Below are 19927 nucleotides of genomic sequence, written 5' to 3'. Positions count from 1 at the left end.
ATCTGCACCGAAGCAAACATAGAAATGTTATAAAGAAAAAGGAAAGAAACAGTACATAGAAACAATTTTGTGAAGTAAAACAATGATAACTTTAGACATCAGGAATTCAGGATCATCACAAACAACAAAATAAGCACTCATCTTTAGTAGCACCAAGGCACATTCACTCTACTTTGTGTGACAAAGGCCCAAAAGAAAAAACACAAGAGAAGGGAAACAATTATGTTACTTCATTATTTTCTACCATATTAAGAATTAATCTTGTTATATACCAAAGAGATGCAAGCATGGAAGAGCAAGAAGTCAATTTGAGTTTGATGCATTGCTTGTATGAAAGACAGTATGGCACAGTTCGGCTGTGATCTGTCTAGGTTGGTTAATGTAGCGGGTCGGTCCATGTAGCACCGTCCCTAAAGCCTATATAAGAGGCACTCAAATATGTATTACCTCCGTCCCGAATTACTTGTCTTAGATTTGACAAATCGAAGACTTGGGACGGAGAGTAGAAAGAATGTAAGCTTGCCCTATTGACAAACGTACAGAGCTTCATACTACTCCTGTGCGCATGTGTGTCAGTGTGCGTGATCCTGGTGAGAGATCCTAGTGGTTCTAACATGCTATAGGCAGGGATTGAATCCCAGCAACTCTTGGCGCCTACTCATATCACACTGAAACTCCATTAAGTAGGGTAGCAGTAGTTTTTAAATGTTTTAATGTAGGATTAGATGGCCATTTAACACGATTAAGCTACTGAGTTGGTCTATTATAGAGAAGGAGAAAAGAACAGGGGAAGAAGTCCCACTAGATTACAAACAACGATCAAGCGACCCAAAAAACAGAGGAAGCGGCCCAGGCAGCACCAGACCACCCAGGTCGGGCAGCACGAAAGCAGCATTATAACTAAAGAACACTCCCCATTAATCTACTGGTTAAAGCTGGATGAAAAAATTGGTGGAAAAAAGTTCCGACAGTCGCTGTTTCCTCTCTCAAGATTGCCCAAACTACCAAGATACTCCCTCCGTCCGAAAATACTTGTCATCAAAATGGATAAAAAAGATGTATCTAGAACTAAAATACATTTAGATACATCCCATTTTATTTATTTTGATGACAAGTATTTTCGGATGGAGGAAGTACCAAGCGATCCCGGTATCACCTCACGCTGCCCTGAACGAAGGGAAGCACACAACTTGGGCAAAAGGGAAGGTTAGCCCACAGGAACATGTTGTTCCAGAAGAGGAGAACGATTCAACGGCACAACCCATGAACACAAAATTCAATCCTCGGGTAGGGCATGCACCAAGATTTTGACCTGTGTGATGTGATGTGGTTCTCCAGATTCCGCAAAAAAAAGAGGAAGTGGTGTGGTTCTCAAGGATAAAGCAAGAACAAAAAAAATCTAGTCTACGAGCAGCTGAAATTTCCTGTTACTCGCAAAAGCGCAGTAGGAGATTTCAATTGGAACTTGAATATACACTTAGGTTACAGCAGCAAACAATGTACTAGTAAAATTTCCCGAAAATTCCCCTCATGTATGTGAGTGTGTCACATCCAGAGTTCCTGGCTAATTTTTTTTAAATAATATTTTTTTTAATTAATTTTCATAAATATTACGCTGGATAAAAAAATTTCAAAAATAATACACCGTCGGCCCGCTGCAGGCCGACTGGGCCCAGTCGGCCCACAGCAGGCCGATTGGATTCCAGTCAGCCTACAGCTGGCCGACTGGCCCCTGTCGGCCCACTGTGGGCTGATTGCGTCCTGTCGGCCCACTGTGGGCCGACTGGAGCTAATTAGCTCGCTGTGGGCTAATTGTTTTTGCAAAAAAACTAGGCATAAAAAATATATGTTTAAAAAATGTTAATCATGTAATTAAAAAATGTTAAATGTGTATAAAAAATGTTTCTGATGTATACAAAAAATGTACAATATATATGCAAAAATGTTGACATAAAAAATATGTTTTGAAAAGTGTTAAGCATGTATTTAAAAATTATTAAATGTGTGTATAAAAATGTTCCTTATTTATACAAAAAATATAGAATGTGTATAAAAAAAAGTTGACACCAAAAAATTATGTTTGAAAAATATATTTGAAAAGTTGACATTTTTTCAAATACATGATTAAAAATTGTTAAATGTGTGTATAAAAAATATTCCTTATCTATAAAAAAAGAATGTGTATGAAAAAAAAGTTGACACCAAAAAAATATGTTTGAAAAAATGTTCCAGTTCCATACAAAAAGAGCAACCAATCATATTTTTTTCACAACCTTGATTTAATTTTTGTCACCAACTCACCAACATAATTTTTTGGTGTCAACTTTTTTTCATACACATTCTATATTTTTTGTATAAATAAGGAACATTTTTTATACACACATTTAATAATTTTTAAATACATGATTAACACTTTTTAAAACATACTTTTTATGTCAACATTTTTGCATATATATTGTACATTTTTGTATACATCAGGAACATTTTTTTATACACCTTTAACATTTTTTAATTACAAGATTAACATTTTTTTAAACATATATTTTTTATGCCTATTTTTTTGCAAAAACAATTAGCCCGCGGGCTAATTAGCTCCAGTCGGCCCACAGTGGGCCGACAGGACCCAATCAGCCCACAGAGGGCCGACAGGGGCCAGTCGGCCAGCTGTAGGCCGACTGGAATCCAATCGGCTTGCTGTGGGCCGACTAGGCCCAGTCGGCCTGCAGCGGGCCGACGGTGTATTATTTTTGAAATTTTTTTACCCAGCGTAATATTTATGAAAATTAATAAAAAAATGTATTATTTAAAAAAAAATTAGCGAGTTCCTGACAGTACTAGGTAGATAAAAGGAGAAATTACGGCCAATTACTTAGCAGGACTCTTTCACCTTGGGGTTTTCCTCCTCCCGTCGCCGTCCCCCTCCGGTTCTGCGGGCTGGTCGGGCTGATCCGCGGCGCCCTTGCTGGCGCGTACCACGTGCTTGAGGGTCGGGCTGCCGCGCCGGCGCAGCGAGGGGACGGGCAGGGTCCAGCGGCGCGACGAGCTGCCAATGCTGCTGGCGACGGAGACGGGCGGCGCCAGAGCGACACGGGCGCAAGGTCGGAGGGAGGCCATGGACAGCTCTCCGGTGATCATGGACGGCCGGAGTCTCGCGGCCGCTGGGGTTTGGGGACCGACCTTAATGTCTCTGCTGTGTTTTGCGCTTCCTTTTTTTCGTGGACGCTGACTTTTCGTCAACAGAAGCAGAGGTACGGCGAATGTTTTTATTTTTGAGGGAGAGGTACGGCGAAGGTGAACTGTGTTTTCCGAGGGAGATGCCCAAAAACGGACACGCCGATTACTGGTTTGGCCATGCCAAAGGCAGTGGCCCTCTGCTTCATGTCTTTGAAAGTACTCCCTCCGTCCGCGAATAAGTGTACTTCTAGCTTTTATCTTAAGTCAAAGTTTTAAAATTTTGACCAACTTTATAGGAAAAAGTAGCAGCATTTATGACACTAAATTAGTATCACTAGATTCATTTTGAAATGTATTTTCATAATATATCAATTTGATATTTTATAAGTTACTACTTTTTTGTATATAGTTGGTCAAAGTTTTAAAACTTTAACTTAGAATAAAAACTAGAAGTACACTTATTCGTGGACGGAGGGAGTAAATATTAGTGATCAGATTAATTTCTGCCCTTTCGTACTTGCCAATTTGCATCTCCCAACCCTAGCAGTCACAGTGAACGTGCGTAGGGTGTACACACATGCGTTCATAAAGATGAGTATGTATGCATTTGTATGAGCGTCTACGTCTGTACTAGATAAATTAATGTCCCACCTAGTTCAGCATTTGTACAACCATGCTAGTTGTATGTACCAGTGTTCACACTACCTCATGCCACGTTGCCACGTGCATCATCACTTAAAACCCTACAACTCTCTTGAAGGGAATGCACACATTCGAGATACACAAAACACTACGGAATAAAAAGAGTAGAAGAGAGAGCAGATCCAGAGAGAGTTTGCTTCACTTAGATCCATATCGGCTCACTCCCCTAACGAGATTCACATCCATATCGCTTGAGAACTACACGATGATAGAGAGGATTCCATACTAGAGAGACAGGGATTTGTAATGTTCATTTCATTCTTTATTCTAACATCTTATTGTGATGATTTACGATGATATCAAAATTATTTCCTTTCATTTGATCTTTTTGATTGAAGATCTTTTCTCATGTGCGAGTAGTCGACCTCGGGTGTGGGAGATGTGGGGGTTGGATAAAGTGTTTGTGCTTAATGCCCATTTGATATTTGCATGGTTACATCAAAGATTAGTTGTGCAGTTGTTTATCCTCGAACAACAATATATGTGTTGCTAAGCACATATTGTCTAGCACTTTCGTGACCTTCTTGTGATATGTGTTGGTATGTATGAGGCATGAAGATGACAGAAGGATCACGGAAAGCCAAGACACTTAAGGTGTTGGTCCGATTTATTGATTTCAATCGCTAGGTAGACCATTGACGGTGCTAACGGTAGGTGGGACAATAATGTTTAACAAGTTTGATCATGGGAGTTCGGCTATCGAAGGGTGGCCCTCTTACCAAACGTCCCAAGACAAAGAGTAATATCACCCTACTATTTGGCCAAATGCATTTCCAGTACTTATCATGAACTGAACCCTCATGCGTATTTTCCTTGTGAGGCTCGTCGTCAAAGTCGGAGCTGTCGGTTGTTTGCGCGTGTGGCCATCTGTTGGCATGTGTCGTCATTGCTTCTGTGCAACTGTTTGTGGGGCGGCTTCGTTGATGGAGCTCTATGGTGAAGTCGGAGTCGCTCGTTCAGTGATAACCGGTGATGACGATGACGCTTGCGACTCCTCGGCGGATGTCTTTTCTTCTTTGCGGCTCATGTTTCATGTCGGTGGCCAGGTTAGTTGGTGGTGCCCATGTTATATGGTTTGGGTTGTATCGGTTTTAGTCGGGTTTTTCGTCAATTAACCGGGCAAATCCCACTTCTTCTTAATCAATGAAAATGGTAAGCCTTTTGCCTCATTAAAAAAAAACCTCAGGCGTCTAACAATCTTATTACAGGGAAACACCATTTACTTTTCTCGTAGATTTAATTACTTTAGTGCAATAATTTGTTCTATGACCATCCTACTTTGAAAGTATTGCAAGTAGTCCAATAGTAATCACCTAAGTTCAATGACACCTTAAGTGTGATGAAACGCCAACAATAATGTTCGTCTGCATTCCTTGTGGGATCAATATTAAACTTTAGAACGACACTTTCTGAATTCGTGCTTCAACTAGTCATGTGCATTTACAGAACATCAAGAGTGTTGCCTTACCCCGTTGTCAGGGAGCCGAGCGATGAGTGTACATGTTGATTACAGGAGATCTACACGCTCAAGATTCTCAACATTATACATTAACATTTTGTTTTTACTTATTTCGATCATTTGTAGAAGCTCATTCATCATTGGCATTGCGTTTGAAACAACTCATGGCTTCTTTTGGTTGACATGATACTAAAAATATATGATTAGAATGTCACACCATTTGAATCCCACATGATTTTTGTTTGTTTCGTTTGTATCATCACAGAAAAAACAAAACATTCTTTCCAAGGGGTTTAGTGGATGCTAAACAACATATGAAATGTGATGCATTCTTAGGTACAATTCATGTGGGATTCGATCACATGAACTTTTACCTTTTTTGCTGGAAACATTCAATCATATGAGTTGAACTACTCATATAAAATCTAGCGCAAAAAAGAACTACCCATATAAAATAAATTCTCTCAAATCGAACTACCTATATGCTTTTAGTAGAGAAGAAAAAAAAGAACTGTGTAGGGAGAGCATGGTCAACGCCGCGCTGTGAGAAATCCCGACGACTCTGCCACCTCGCACGGCCACACACGGGTAGACCACTCCAAGGCCAACTATTTCACCGCGGTCAGCCGTACGATCTCGGCACCGACGGTCCAGATCACATATCACCAAGCAGGCCAAACAAGTCACTCGTACTTACACAAAACCTCACTCACTCCTTATCCGCTCCACTGAAGCAAGAAAAAAACGAACGGAAAATCTCGCCTCGAGCGGCTGCAGAGAATGGCGCCGGCCGCCGTCGCCGCCGCGGCCTTCCCCTTCCGCCTCTTCTCCGCCGAGGCCGCCCGCCGGACCGCGAAGGGCGGCCGGGGCAAGCGCGGCTCCGCCAGGCCCGTCAAGTCCCCTCCTCTCCCCCCCGCCTTGTCGTCCGCGAACGTCATCGGCCGCAGCGCGACCACGTTCACCCGCCTCCCTCTCCGCGACGCCGCCCCCGAGTCCGCGGAGGTCACCCTCGAGCGGTTCCCGACCGCGCCGGGCAACCCCGAGCGCGCAGCCCCCGCATTGCCGCGCGGGATTGTCCAGCGGTTGGGCGTCGAGGAGGACAAGGATGAAGAAGAGGTGGACCCCGCCCGCCGTGGGGCTACCGCCGTCCGTAGGCTGCATTTGCGAGACACTACTGGCGGCGGCGAGCGGGCTGCCATCGGCCAATTCGATGCGCGCGCGGCCAGGAGGGGCCTTAATAATGGTCGCGCCATCTCGCGTCAAATGGTCGAACACCCTGGGGACGACGACGAAGAGGAGGAGGAGTTCGTCGTCACCCGCTTGGACATCTTCGAGGGCAGTAAGGGCAGGAAAGCTCGGGCTGTTCCGCCCGAGGAGCTCGACGAGGACGATGGCGCCGTCGTGTTCGACCCGGACTACGGCCTCGACAGCGACGACGAGGAGGAGGAAGAATTCGTCACGGCGGCAAACGAGTGGTCTCCAGCGGGCGACGCCATTGCAAGCGCGAAGCTCGATGAGCTGGAGTATGACGGGGAGGACGACGATGACGCGGAGGTCGTGGTGTATCACCCAGACGACGACGAGGAAGAGGAGGAGGAGGAGGAGGTCGGCGTGTTTGAGGGCAGCGCCAACGACGGCGACGACGACGGGGAGGAAGCGGAAGAGGAGATGAAGGAGAAGGGGGTGCCCGCCGTGATGCGGTGCTTCGACACGGCCAGGATATACTCCAAGGCCGGCGACGGCGGCAACGGCGTGGTGGCCTTCCGGCGCGAGAAGTACGTGCCGCACGGCGGGCCGTCGGGCGGCGACGGCGGCCGTGGGGGCAACGTGTACGTCGAGGTGGACGGGGACATGAACTCGCTGCTGCCGTTCCGCAAGTCACTGCACTACCGCGCCGGCCGTGGCGCGCACGGCCAGGGGTCGCAGATGGCCGGTGCCAAGGGCGAGGACGTCGTGGTGAAGGTGCCGCCTGGAACAGTCGTCCGGTCGGCCGCCGGCGACATAGAGCTCCTCGAGCTGATGAAGCCTGGGCAGCGAGCGCTGCTCCTCCCCGGTGGCCGCGGCGGCCGCGGCAATGCGGCGTTCAAGACGGGCACAAACAAGGTGCCCAGAATTGCAGAGAAGGGGGAGAAAGGCCCCGAAATGTATGTTATCTCTACCTTCAAAGATAATTTATGCTTCAGCTTCATTGTTTGTTTAATTGTCGATGCAATTTCTGACAAATGATCAGCACGCGGGCATTGAGTTGGGGATCTTAGATTAAGAAAATAAGATTGTTGTTAGTGAAAACCATACTAATGATGAATCCAGTGTTAGTCAAAATGCGGTTTTGGTTGCTTTTAGGAATAGCCTAACCAATTGGCAATTGCCAATTATTATTGGCCATCTATATAATGACTGTCCAGTCCAGAATTCCTCAATGCCTTGTGCAGTCATCTTATCTGCAGGTTCAATTGCCAATATCCATCGGCCAAAAATAACGAGAACAATAGCTGGGGCAGCATCATAAGTACTGCTCGTAGTTTCGTTTGCCTGCCCTTTGCTAATAATGAGCAGAGCTGTATCCACAACTTCTAGCCAGGGCACTTAAAAGAACAAACAATCTGATGTCCATCAACTGCCATTCATGTTGTACCGCAGGCTTAAGTATGATATTATTTGGAACATTCGGTAATCGGACAGAGACTGTGTGGGTGCACTGCTATGTGATGTCACCACAGTTGAAAGATTGTGTGTTTGCATATATGTATGATGGAAAAAGAGAAGCTTCTTCTACCATGCAAATTTTGTAAGGATATTAGCGTGCTGTAAAGTCATCGAAGTGAAATCAAACTCCACACTGAGGATCGAAGGTCATTGCAGCGAACAACTTTAGCCTTAGTAATTGTCCAGGAAAGAATTAGTTCTAATCATGATTAGAACCTGAATCATGAGATCACGTACTGTCACAACCTGATGTTGCTGTTCTACCTTCTTATCAGAATCCCCTAGTTGCATTGCTTGATTATTTCTAGCTCTGCTTTGGCTAACATTATGCCCTGTCTGGGATCGCTGGCAGGTGGCTTGATTTGGAGCTAAAGTTGGTTGCTGATGTGGGAATTGTAGGAGCTCCAAATGCTGGAAAGAGCACTCTTTTGAGTGCTATTAGTGCTGCCAAGCCAACTATAGCCAACTACCCTTTTACAACATTGCTACCAAATCTTGGAGTAGTCTCATTAGATTTTGATGCTACGATGGTAGTTGCAGACCTTCCTGGCTTGCTGGAAGGTGCTCATCGTGGGTATGGTTTGGGCCATGAGTTTTTGAGACACAGTGAGAGATGTTCAGTCTTGGTATGTTTTTTTCCTGCATCCTCCCTTACTGAACTATATTTGAGTCCATCTCACTTATGTTTATTGATATAAAATATCTCTTATATTCAATGTTTTTAAATTTGCGAATTTTATGAGATTGGAAATCTATGTATGGCTTGCTGACTTTTATTTCTGTTTTTGTCATCATAGGTGCATGTAGTTGATGGTTCAGGAGAACAACCAGAATATGAGTATGAGGCTGTCCGTTTGGAACTGGAGTTATTTAGCCCAGCTTTGGTTGACAAACCTTATATAGTGGTGTACAATAAGATGGATCTTCCAGAGGCATCTGACAGATGGAATTCGTTCAGGGAAAAGCTACAGGCTCAAGGTTTTGAGCCTTACTGCACTAGTGCATTAAACAGGCAAGGAACACAAGATGTAGTTTATGCTGCCTACAAGATTCTACAGAAAGAGAGGCAAAGGGTGAAAGAAGTCGAAGGTGCTTTACACCTTATATTTGCTGTTTGTCAAATTACAGTAGTAGCTAGTAGCTTGGGTTTCCATTTTAGATGTTTTTCTTCATACTGTATGTTTTGTGCAGAATGGAATAACACTCAAAATCTGAATCATGTGGCTGATGCAATAAAAAGGGAAAGGAGTTCTGCCATGAATGATTTTGAGATCGTTCATGACAAGGGCGCAAATACATGGACTGTTGTTGGAGCCGGAATTGAACGGTTTGTTCAGATGACCAATTGGGAGTAAGTACCTTATTTTTCAGTGTTATTCTTAGCAAGCTCATCTGCAAACAGTTATTGTTTTTCAGACTACATTGGTTGTTAGTTATCCGCATTAATCTCTCTTTAGCATAATGAATTATGCGGTTACTGTAACACAGTTTTGGACTTCCCCACTGAAATTTGAATAGATTAATCAGCTCATCTGTACATCTCCGCAGGGAGATGTGTGTAGTTTTCATAATACTATGTTTGAACAAAAGGCTGTTAGTAGCAATATACAAATAAGATGGTTCTTTCTTGATGATGTAAACCTGAGATATCTTTTGGTGAATTGAAATCTTTAACCCTTTTTTTGTAATTTATTTATGACTGGAAAGGCTAGTTTAAGAATAATCTCCGCAAGTATCTATCTCATATCTTTGTCACCTTTGTTATTTCAAGCTTGTTCTAAACTATTTGTCGATACAAATAAATTTGTTAGAATTCACAAACAGTGCAGTTTGCAAAGTCCGTTGGACAGTTGTATCTCATATTTATAGACTTCCATTTAACTTTTGAATAATGTTGTCGATTGATCAAAACTTCTAACCTCTTCTCCTGATGCAGCTACACAGAGTCCCTGAAAAGGTTTCAGCATGTTTTGGAGGCATGCGGTGTCAACAAAACTCTTGTCAAACTTGGAGTTAAGGAGGGCGACACGGTAGTTATCGGTGAGGTATGTATGCCTAGCCTTTTTTTCTCTCACCAGTTACTGAACTTTGAGTCAACGCAAATGGATATATCAGATATAACTAGGTCCTTTCTCCACAGATGGAAATGTTTTGGAACGAAGAGCCCAAGCGGGTCGCGGCGAGGACGATGATCTCGAGAGACGACGATGCCGTCAGATGGCCTAAATTCAGTTAGATGAGGCAATAATCCTCGACATCGGCAGAGGTAAATTCTGATGGAACTGTGCATGATGATAGTATGTGTAACAAACTGAGCATTACAATGACTTTGTCGCTCGCAGGTGGACACATCAAGCGCAAGGGGAAAGGCAATTTCCGGTGCACGGTTCTGCCATCTCTGCGGCACGGGCAGCTGGGTTCTCTAAGACACCGGGCACGATAGAGGTGCTGTGTGAAACCACTGGTCAGGCAGGTACATGACCGTCGATGGGATTGATTTCGAACAGTTGTAGCTGGATAGCTGTGCAGGGCAGAGTTCTTGACTGGGTAGCAACTAGTTTTTGTTTTGTTGCTCCTTGTTGTATACATTGTACTTGTAACATTGGGTGATCGGTGATCCCACCTCCAGTAATGAAATTTTACAAACTGTGATTACTTTCATGCAAGTCATGCTCTAGTATAGTTGACTGGTGTTTCTATCTCTCTGATAACTAAAATCAAGACACTTGATTTCTGACAAATGATATCGGGGGGAGCTCTTTCTGTCAAAAAAAAAAAACACTAACATGAGATCCATGGCATGCAGTGCAGGAACTTGACGGCAACGCGTCTAGTTTTAACAAAACCTGTTTCATCATCTTGCGCTGAAGTCTTGCTAACAAGATCTTGGTAATCCACTTTAACTGAGCAGTTCAGTTAGACGGGATGCGGGACGCAAATTACCACAGGAGGGAGCAGTCCAACGCCAGGTGCAGCGCCGCCCTGGCCGTGTCCGGACTCCGGAGCACGCTGCCGTCCGACCAACCAGCTCGCCCCAGTGCTACTCCACCATCCGCCTCGGCACGTACACTCTCCGAGGACAAAATTTCTGTTTTAACCTTTTTTACAAAAATTAGCACGATTTGACCTCACTTCGCAAGTATTTTCTCATTTGACCTTTTTTGGTCACGCCAACATGGCTGGCGTTTGGGTTGCACAGGAGACGCCATTGTCTCTGGCGTTTGGTCTCTGCGCCACATCCTTGTTGGCTGGCTGACGTGGCTCTGCCAAACGCCAAGGTGGCTGGCGTTTGCATGGCTCAACGAAACGCCATTAACTTTGGCGTTTGCATTCAGGAGCAGCAAGATATAACGAGTATGGGTGATGGGTGCAACCAAATATATATTTCTTTTTAAAATTTGAGCAGGAGCATCGAAGTCTAAGCAAGATCGATAAGAAGCTTTGGTGACCACGAGCAGACAAGGGCATCCGCGGCAGCAACCGTACGAGCTGACAGTATCTGCATGGGCTCCTACGAAAGCTCAAGGTCACGCGCCACAAAAAGAACATTTCATTTCATGCATATGTGTATGAGCCGGAAACCTGCAAAGCTGCATTCGCACATGCTTAAGCGCATCTCCAAACGCTGACTTTTAAATTGAACATCTACACCGATGGAGACCAGTCTATGGACAATGACGCGAGAGCCGGCCATCCAGCCGTGTCGGCATTCATTTGAAAACAAATATAAAAATCAAACGAATTTACCAAACACGACGCAACAAAGTTTGGTCATAATTTAAATAAAATAGACGATATTTCGTTCGTTTAACTAAAACCTTAAAAAAAATAGGAGGCTAACTTGTAGCGGACGGTGACCTCATACGCATGTCCGCCTTGCCAAGACGCACCGCTGGCGCCGTCAGTGCTGTCGTCGTCGTCGTCCGAAGTAGTCTTCCTGCAGCTGAAAGGCGCGGGTCCACAACAGCCTTGCCCGACTGCCGCCTGGCGCTCACGGAGGAGCCACTCCGGTTCAGCCTCTGGCGCCGTCATCATCGTCGTCCGAAGTAGTTCTTCCTGCAACGGAAAGGCGCGGGTCCACAACAACATTGCCCGACCGCCGCCTGACGCTCACGGAGGAGCCACTCCGCTTCCTCCGCTGGCGCCGTCAGTGTCGTCATCGTCGTCGTCCGAAGTAGTTCTTCCCGCAGTGGAAAGGCGCGGGTCCACGACAGCCTTGCCCGAGCCACTCCGCTTCCTCCTGCACTGTGCGGAGGACCACCATGGCCAGTGCAGACCCCAGTCGCAATGCCCTAGCGGCAGTCATGCCCGTGCTGTCAATTGTGAAGGTGTCGTTTAACGACCATTCCTCACTGATATTGGCGAGTTTCATATCGAGACAACGGCTCCGACGCGCGACCGTCTTTGCGGTGGTGATGGACCAGTCGAGGGACCAGGCCACCGCCAGGTCTGGGCCGTTGCGGATTCAGGTCGGCACCTCGTCCGACTTAGCGAACATGGAGCGGCACGCCACATTGTGCCGCTCGTGTCGCGCCGCCTGCCTCACTGCACTGTCCTCGGCCAATACGATGGCCCGCGACATGAGGAGCCGTCACCACCACCACGACCACCGAGATAGTGGAGGATGCGCGAGCATGCCTTTGCGTTCTGCTTTGGGCAAATGTTGGGTCTTAAGATTAACTTCCATAAAACTGAATTGTTCTGCTTCGAAGAAGCCGTTGAGGTGGTGGCCGATTATGCCGACCTTAAAACTAAACCCTAAGCTATCCTATATTTAACGGTGACCTTGTAGGCCATGTTGTGCTGGCCGGCGGCTCCTCCTCTGTCATCGGTGCGTGATCGGGCGTCGGAGTCAGAGTTGTCGTTGGGCTTCGTGCGGCGGAAGGTGGTGGCGTTGCGGCAGGGCTTCCCGGCAGCCGCTTGCCGCTCGCAGATGATCCTCCATGCTTCCTCCTGCACCATGTGCAATGCGGCCGCGGCCACCGACGACGTGGCTTGGGGGAGGGGGCGGTGGTCGTTAGAGGAGGCGGCGTTGGCGGCTTCGATGTGGCGGAGACGGCGCTTGGCCGTCTCAGGCGTCCTGAGGGAGCGGTCTAGGGGCCAGACGTACAGGTTCGGGACCGCCGCAATGTGTGGCGACGGGACGTCCGAATCCTTGTACTTAGACCGGCGCGCGTCGAGTCGCTGCCAGCCGATGAGGATGACAAGCCCGAAGTTCGAGGGCGGCGTCGCCACGATCCGCAAGATCCCGCCCCGGAACCGCTTGCCGGCGCCGATGCTCAGGACTTGGGCATCGCCAGAGATGTGGAGGGAGATGGGCAAGGAGGGAAGGAGGAGGAGGATGCGATGCGATGTGAACAGCACCATAGTGCGGCTTAAATAGCCACGGCTAGGCCATGTGGACGGCCGGTCAGCTGCTTCAATGCGGCGCAACGGGCAGAGTTGGTTTCTCAGGAACATGTGTCCGCATTGAAGCGGCAGCTGCCGAGAGGTCCGGACAACGCTGTCCGGACGGTTGCGAGAGGTTTGAAGGTATGTCTTCGAGATGCCCTAAATGAACCACTTAACTTAAATTGGTGTCTTGTTTATCGGAAGAAACTAGTGAAGTTTTTGCCAGGAGCTTCAGGGCACAAATAAAATAGTGTGCTACAAGAGAATTATACTAGCACCGTGTTGCTTTCTACTCCCTCCGTTCAGAATTACTTGTCTTGAAAATGGATGTATTTAAAACTAAAATACATCTAGATACATCCATTTCTACGACAACTAATTTCGAACGGAGGGAGTATTTGCAGGGTGGCAGTGGTGCTCCAGTTTAATTAGAAACCGAAGCTGAGGAAAGTACAGGAATCGTGACTACTAGTGAACGCCAAACACCATGGCGTTTCGTTGAGCCATGCAAATGCCAGCCACCTTGGCGTTTGGCGGAGCCACGTCAGCCAGCCAACAAGGATGTGGCGCAGAGACCAAACGCCAGAGACGATGGCGTCCCCAGTACAACCCAAACGTCAGCCATGTTGGCGTGATCAAAAAAGGTCAAATGAAAAAATACTTGCAAAGTGAGGTCAAATCGTGCTAATTTTTGCAAAAAAGGTTAAAACAATGATTTCGTCCACTCTCCGACGCCCACACTTCAAAGTCTCCATCTGAATACGCTTGCCGATGCTTGATCGACGTGCAGCAGACTACAGAATAATCTCATTCTGAATAATGAAAATTTTGCACGAGAAAGCATACACACGTCTGGGGGGTTTGGTTTCATTTTAGAATGAATTCCATTTTTTACACCGTTCGTGACGAGAAATACCCCTTTTAGTAGGATTTCCACATTTTTATTCAATTTAAGCAAACTCGTTGATGAGCATGTCTCTCCTTCTTGTGGCGGTGGACTCATCCGGCGGCTCACCTGTTTCCTCGTCTTGGCTCCGGTGGTTTCAATTCTGGTCATGGGCCGGGGCGAAATCTCCGGTGGCCCTCAACCCCACTTCAAGGGAAAATGGGACTCGGTCTATGATCTGCAAGGGAAGCAAGGTGGCGACAAGTGCAAAAAACGGGTGCATGTTAATTGGTTTCCGTATATTGCTTTCGGTGTCTGGATATATATCAACTGATCAGATTCGAAGAAAACATTCAGTCAAGTCAGTATGCAATGCAATTCTTTGTGTCAAATCTTCATGGGTAGTTAGAGTTGGGCATGCATGATTGGGCGCTCGATTCCATTTGGTGGGAAAGTTGACGCACGTTCCCGTTTGGAGAAAAATATCTCGCGTCAGTGGGAAATAAGTAGCGCAATCTTTCATCACAAGCAACCTAGCGGTCTTATAGTACAGTTTACTGGTTCAACCAGAGGTGTTTTAGACGCATGTTAAGATGTTTAGGGTTCAAAGATTCACTGGTTCTTGAAATTTCGCTTGGCATCAGATTCGTGCACATCCCTCGCGCCACAGACTTGGAGCACCCGGCGACTCGTCGCTGACCGCGGGTCCTATACATACCCCCGCGCGCCATGGCCACCGTCCATAAGCCCGCACGGCAAAGCTCGCAGCTGCTAGCCACGTACTAGTTTCCCTTTCTCCGACAGTGCTTGCCGGGGCGGTCGGCAATGGCGCACAGGGTCCTGGAGCTGACGCTCGTCTCGGCGAGCAACCTGCCAAGCGTGAACCTGTTCAGCGGCATGCAGGTGTACGCCGTCGCGTCCGTGTACGGCGACCCTCGCACGCGCCAGCGGACCCTCACCGACCGCGACGGCGAGACGGAGCCAGCGTGGAACCACACGGTCTGGTTCGCCGTTTCGCCCACGGCCGCCGCGGCTGGGTGCGCCTACCTCCACGTGCTCCTCCGCACCGAGCGCTACTTCGCCGGTTCGTTCGGCTTCGGCGACCGCGATGTCGGCGAGGTGTTCATCCCCGTCGCTGACCTGCTCGCGGGCGCCTGCGCCGCCGGAGGAGGCACCCCGTGGCGGTGCGCGTCGTACCCGGTCCGGAAGGCGCAGAGCAGCAGGCACCGCGGCGCGCTCAGCATTGCGTACCGCCTCGGCCCCATGGTGGCGCCGCCGCTGCTCCCCTCGGAACCCGACTGTCAGGCGGTCATGCCGCCGTGCCGTCCGCCGCGGAGGAATTTCAACTGGAACGGTCGCTTTGAGCTGGGGCTCGGCTCGGGGCTGCTCGGTGCAGGCTTCGCGGGCACGGCGGCATATAGATCCGGGTAGGAGGCCGCGTCGGCGGCGACTCGGAGGGTTGGCCTTCTAAAATATTTACATACTTCATCAGGAATCAGGATACATAAGTAGTATGTCAAGCATGAATAATACCGTGTACTTGTACTTACCATCAGACTTGATGGACATGCATAAGGTGTTTTTCTGTTTTTTTTTTTGAATAAATTCACGCATTACTCAACAATCAGGTGTTACAATCTGGTCCCACAAGTTCCAAGACCTCATCCGGGCCAAAGCCAAGCTAGACCATAGTCCGGCTTTGCAACCTACCAAATTTAGCCAAGATGTCATTAACCTTATTACAATTCCTACGGGAATGAGTAATGCAAGAACTTCTTTCCTTTAGTAGATCAATACTTTCCCTAATGATCAAAACAAATCTTGATTTGTTCCTTCTTCGTCCTTTGATCTGTGTGCCTCCGTGGTGTGCATCGATTGTGATTCATGAGATAGGCGCACAAGGTAAGTCAGTTTGGTGTGCATCGACCAGTTTTCCTATTTTCCTACCCAAACGTAACTTTTTATAAACTGGTATTTACAAAACGTAATGTAAGAGCAAGCGAGAGTGATTTAGGCGGACTATAAGAGATGCCACATCAGATTTGTGTTTAGTTGAAGGAGAGAGGAGATGAGAGGAAGAGAAGCGGGCTACTACAAGCTTACAACCGGATGTAGCGTGACTCCCAACAACCTTTGTGAGAGAAAGTGGTGAGTCATATATTAGTGATACAACATACTAGTCTAACTAACTATTTGTACGAGTGGGCTATTGGCTACAAGTGACATGCAACTCCATACAACCAGCTCCTGTCTATATTATTAACCATGCTCTAAAACGGGTTTTCCTAAAAATCAGCTAAAATTCATTTTTTATAATCCTAACACTAATCTCTGCTATCCAAACAACCACTTAGAGTAACAGGTTATTTAAATAGTGCTAGTAGTATATTTTGTGAGTTGAAGGAGACCAAAATAGAGGAGAGAAATTAAGAACCAGCTGCAGCAGGAACAAAATCTTATAAGACATGGTCGTACGGTTCATCCTAGTAGACCCTATCCAAGTATCCATCAGTTAAGTTAAAAAAAAAAGTATCCATCAGTTGATACGTGGATTTGCGAATCTCAATGCAACAGAAAAACGTCATCTTCCCCACCACCAAATCCTGATGTCCATTATAATTCCGCACGACGCCGAGCTTCCACCGGCATGGCAAGACGCGGTTGGTTTTGTCGTTGGCGCAAGGAGGTCATTGTCGACGTGTTGGCAAGTGTTCTAGACGCATGTTAAGATCTTTAGGGTTCAAAAGATTCACTGGTTCTTGAAATTTCGCTTGGCATCAGATTCGTGCACATCCCTCCATGCATGCATGTAGCCCTCGCGCGCCAGAGACTTGGAGCTGGCCCCCGGGTCCTATACATACCCCCGCGCGCCATGGCCAGTTGGCCACCGTCCAAAAGCCCGCACGGCACAACTCGCAGCTGCTATCCACCGAATTAGTTTCCCTTTCTCCAACTGTGCTGGGGTGGTTGGCAATGGCGCACATGGTCCTGGAGCTGACGCTCGCCTCGGCGAGCAACCTGCCGAGCGTGAACCTGTTCAGCGGCATGCAGGTGTACGCCGTCGCGTCCGTCTACGGTGACCCTCACCGACCGCGACGGCGAGACGGAGCCGGCGTGGAACCACACGGTCTGGTTCGCCGTCTCGCCCACGGCCGCCGCCGCGGGGCGCGCCTACCTCCACGTGCTCCTCCGCACCGAGCGCTACTTCGCCGGTTCGTTCGGCTTCGGCGACCGCAATGTCGGCGAGGTGTTTGTCCCCGTCGCCGACCTGCGCCGCCCGAGGAGGCACCCTGTGGCGTTGCGCGTCGTACCCGGTCCGGAAGGCGCTCAGTAGCCGGCACCACGGCACGCTCAGCATTGCGTACCGTCTCGGCCCCGTGGTGGTCCCCCCCTCGGAACCCGATTGCCGGCCGGCGCGGAGGAATTTCAATTGGAACGGTCGCTTCGCGCTGGGGCTCGGCGGAGGCTTTGCGGGCACGGCGGCATATAGATGCGGGTAGGAGGCCACGTCGTCGGAGACTCGGAGGATTGGCCTTCTGATACAATATTGACATATACAGGATACATAAGTACTACGTCAAGCATGAATAATACTGTATCATCAGATTTGATGAAGATATGTATGGTGGTTTTCTGTTAAAATTGCGCTGGAGTTTACTCCTCTGTGTGCCTCCGTTGTTAGCTTTTGAATGCCGGAACAAATCCACCAGGAGCCGATGTCCGTAGGTCGGGACAAAGATGGCCAGTACCTCGGGTCCTCGTCTGTGTTTTTTGATGGACTAGAGTGGACGCCCGCAGTCTTGAAGCTCAAGCATGCAATGAAGCGTTGGCGCTGACTAAGGATCTCAATTTATCTCATAGGCTCAGACTACATGCAGGTCGTCTCAAATATAAACGGAACTGTTGTTCCTTTTTATGCTTTAGTTTGGAGTGAAATAAGAGATAGAACTAGAGATTTTGCCAGAGTTAGTTTTCGTTTTGAGAATAGGGAGACAAACCTTGAAGCTCACGCCTTAGCGAAGGCGGCTTCGTCGCTCCCTGCTGGTCGCCACATGTGGCTAGGGATCCTACCAGACATCATTTGTATTCCTTCTGTTTTGAACATTGAATAAATCCCTAGTTATAAACGGAACTGATGTTCCTTTTTATGCTTTAGTTTGGAGTGAAATAAGAGATAGAGCTAGAGATTTTGCAAGAGTTAGCTTTCGTTTTGAGAATAGGGAGACAAACCTTGAAGCTCACGCCTTAGCGAAGGCAACTTCGTCGCTTCCTGCTAGTCATCACATGTGGCTAAGGATCCTACCAGACATCATTTGTATTCCTTCTGTTTTGAACGTTGAATAAATCCCTAGTTATAAAAGGAACTATTGTTCCTTTTTATGCTTTAGTTTGGAGTGAAATAAGAGATAGAGCTAGATATTTTGCAAGAGTTAGCTTTTGTTTCGCGAATAGGGAGACAAAGCTTGAAGCTCATGCCTTAGCGAAGGCGGCTTTGTCGCTCCCTGCTGGTCCCCACATGTGGCTAGGGTCCTACTAGACATCATTTGTATTTCCTTCCGTTTTGAACGTTGAATAAATCCGTAGTTATAAGCGGAACTTTTATTCCTTTTTATGCTTTAGTTTGGAGTGAAATAAGAGATAGAGCTAGAGATTTTGCAAGAGTTGGCTTTCGTTTTGAAAATAGGGAGACAAACCTTGAAGCTCATGCCTTAGCGAAGGCGGCTTGGCGGCTCCATGCTGGTCGCCACATGTGACTAGGGATCCTACCAGACATCATTTGTATTCCTTCTGTTTTGAACGTTGAATGAATCCCTAGTTCACTTAAAAAAAAGCTAGTGAATCGCGTTTCCTCATGATAGGCCGACCCATATCAGCAGACACGTGGGCGCCAGGACCCCAACGTAGAAGGCGCCGATTTGGAGGTCTCTACATGTCGATCAGTTCATATAGTTCCTGCTTCGAGTTACAACCCCATTGTCAAAGAAAAATACTAGGGAAAGACGGTAGCCGATATGACGCTCCGAGCGTCAAATTAGTTGCGAAACAAACAGGAGTACTGGAGTTGGCCGATCTACTTGTAGTCAATGTGAGGCCACCCGGTTTTCTTTGTTTTTGTTTATTTTCTGTCTCCATTTTAAGTTTTCTTCTCATTTGTCGTTTCGTTTTTTTAATAAATTAAAAAAAATTTGCAAAATGCTCAGAATTCTATTTTGTTTGAAATTTCAAAAAATATTGGACTTTAAACTTTTTTTGGTCACGTTTTTCTACATTATTCATTCTTTTACAAAGTGTTTACATTTTTCAAAAAATGTTCAAAATTGTATTTTTTTTAGAATATCCAATAAATGATCAAAAAGTTGAAAAATCTTCATATTTCGAAATTTTTCCTATGTTTGAAATTTTGTTCCTATTTGGAAAAAGTTGTTTGTTATTTCAATGAATTTTTCGCGTTTAATCGTTTTTTGGAATTGTCAAAAAATGGTCACATTAAAAAAATGTTCATGTATTTAATTTTATTTTCATTTTTTGTGTTTTTTTAAAAATGTTTGTATTACCAAATAAAGTATATTTTCTCAAAAAAAATCTGGACATATACAAAAATTGTTTTC

General features: G+C 46.8%; 2 protein-coding genes across 2 annotated transcripts; both read left to right on the top strand.

Moving 5' to 3' along the window:
* Window positions 1-6066: 6066 nt before the first annotated feature.
* LOC119362518 (probable GTP-binding protein OBGC1, chloroplastic) lies at window positions 6067-10702 on the top strand. The gene is made up of 7 exons (XM_037627756.1): window positions 6067-7479; window positions 8394-8667; window positions 8839-9130; window positions 9233-9392; window positions 9978-10086; window positions 10182-10307; window positions 10384-10702. The coding sequence occupies exons 1-6, from the start codon at window positions 6116-6118 to the stop codon at window positions 10275-10277; spliced, it is 2295 nt and encodes a 764-aa protein (XP_037483653.1). The 5' UTR covers window positions 6067-6115; the 3' UTR covers window positions 10278-10307; window positions 10384-10702.
* Window positions 10703-15143: 4441 nt separating this feature from the next.
* LOC119360625 (protein SRC2-like) lies at window positions 15144-17652 on the top strand. The gene is made up of 2 exons (XM_037626177.1): window positions 15144-15745; window positions 17370-17652. The coding sequence occupies exons 1-2, from the start codon at window positions 15144-15146 to the stop codon at window positions 17650-17652; spliced, it is 885 nt and encodes a 294-aa protein (XP_037482074.1).
* Window positions 17653-19927: the final 2275 nt, after the last annotated feature.

Source organism: Triticum dicoccoides, chromosome 2B, assembly GCF_002162155.2.
Source record: "Triticum dicoccoides isolate Atlit2015 ecotype Zavitan chromosome 2B, WEW_v2.0, whole genome shotgun sequence".
Lineage (NCBI taxonomy): Eukaryota > Viridiplantae > Streptophyta > Magnoliopsida > Poales > Poaceae > Triticum > Triticum dicoccoides.
The sequence above is the reverse complement of the archived record's forward strand: the minus strand, read 5'-3'. Positions and strand labels throughout refer to the sequence as shown.

What these genes read in the sequence shown, in the direction of transcription:
- LOC119360625 (XM_037626177.1), top strand. Translation starts at nt 15,144, where the DNA reads ATGGCGCACAGGGTCCTGGAGCTGACGCTCGTCTCGGCGAGCAACCTG. An exon ending in ACGGCGGCATATAGATCCGG is followed by an intron (nt 15,746 to 17,369) that starts GTAGGAGGCCGC and finishes AGCGGCATGCAG; the next exon opens with GTGTACGCCGTCGCGTCCGT.
- LOC119362518 (XM_037627756.1), top strand. Translation starts at nt 6,116, where the DNA reads ATGGCGCCGGCCGCCGTCGCCGCCGCGGCCTTCCCCTTCCGCCTCTTC. An exon ending in AAGGGTGAAAGAAGTCGAAG is followed by an intron (nt 9,131 to 9,232) that starts GTGCTTTACACC and finishes TGTTTTGTGCAG; the next exon opens with AATGGAATAACACTCAAAAT. An exon ending in GTTCAGATGACCAATTGGGA is followed by an intron (nt 9,393 to 9,977) that starts GTAAGTACCTTA and finishes CTCCTGATGCAG; the next exon opens with CTACACAGAGTCCCTGAAAA.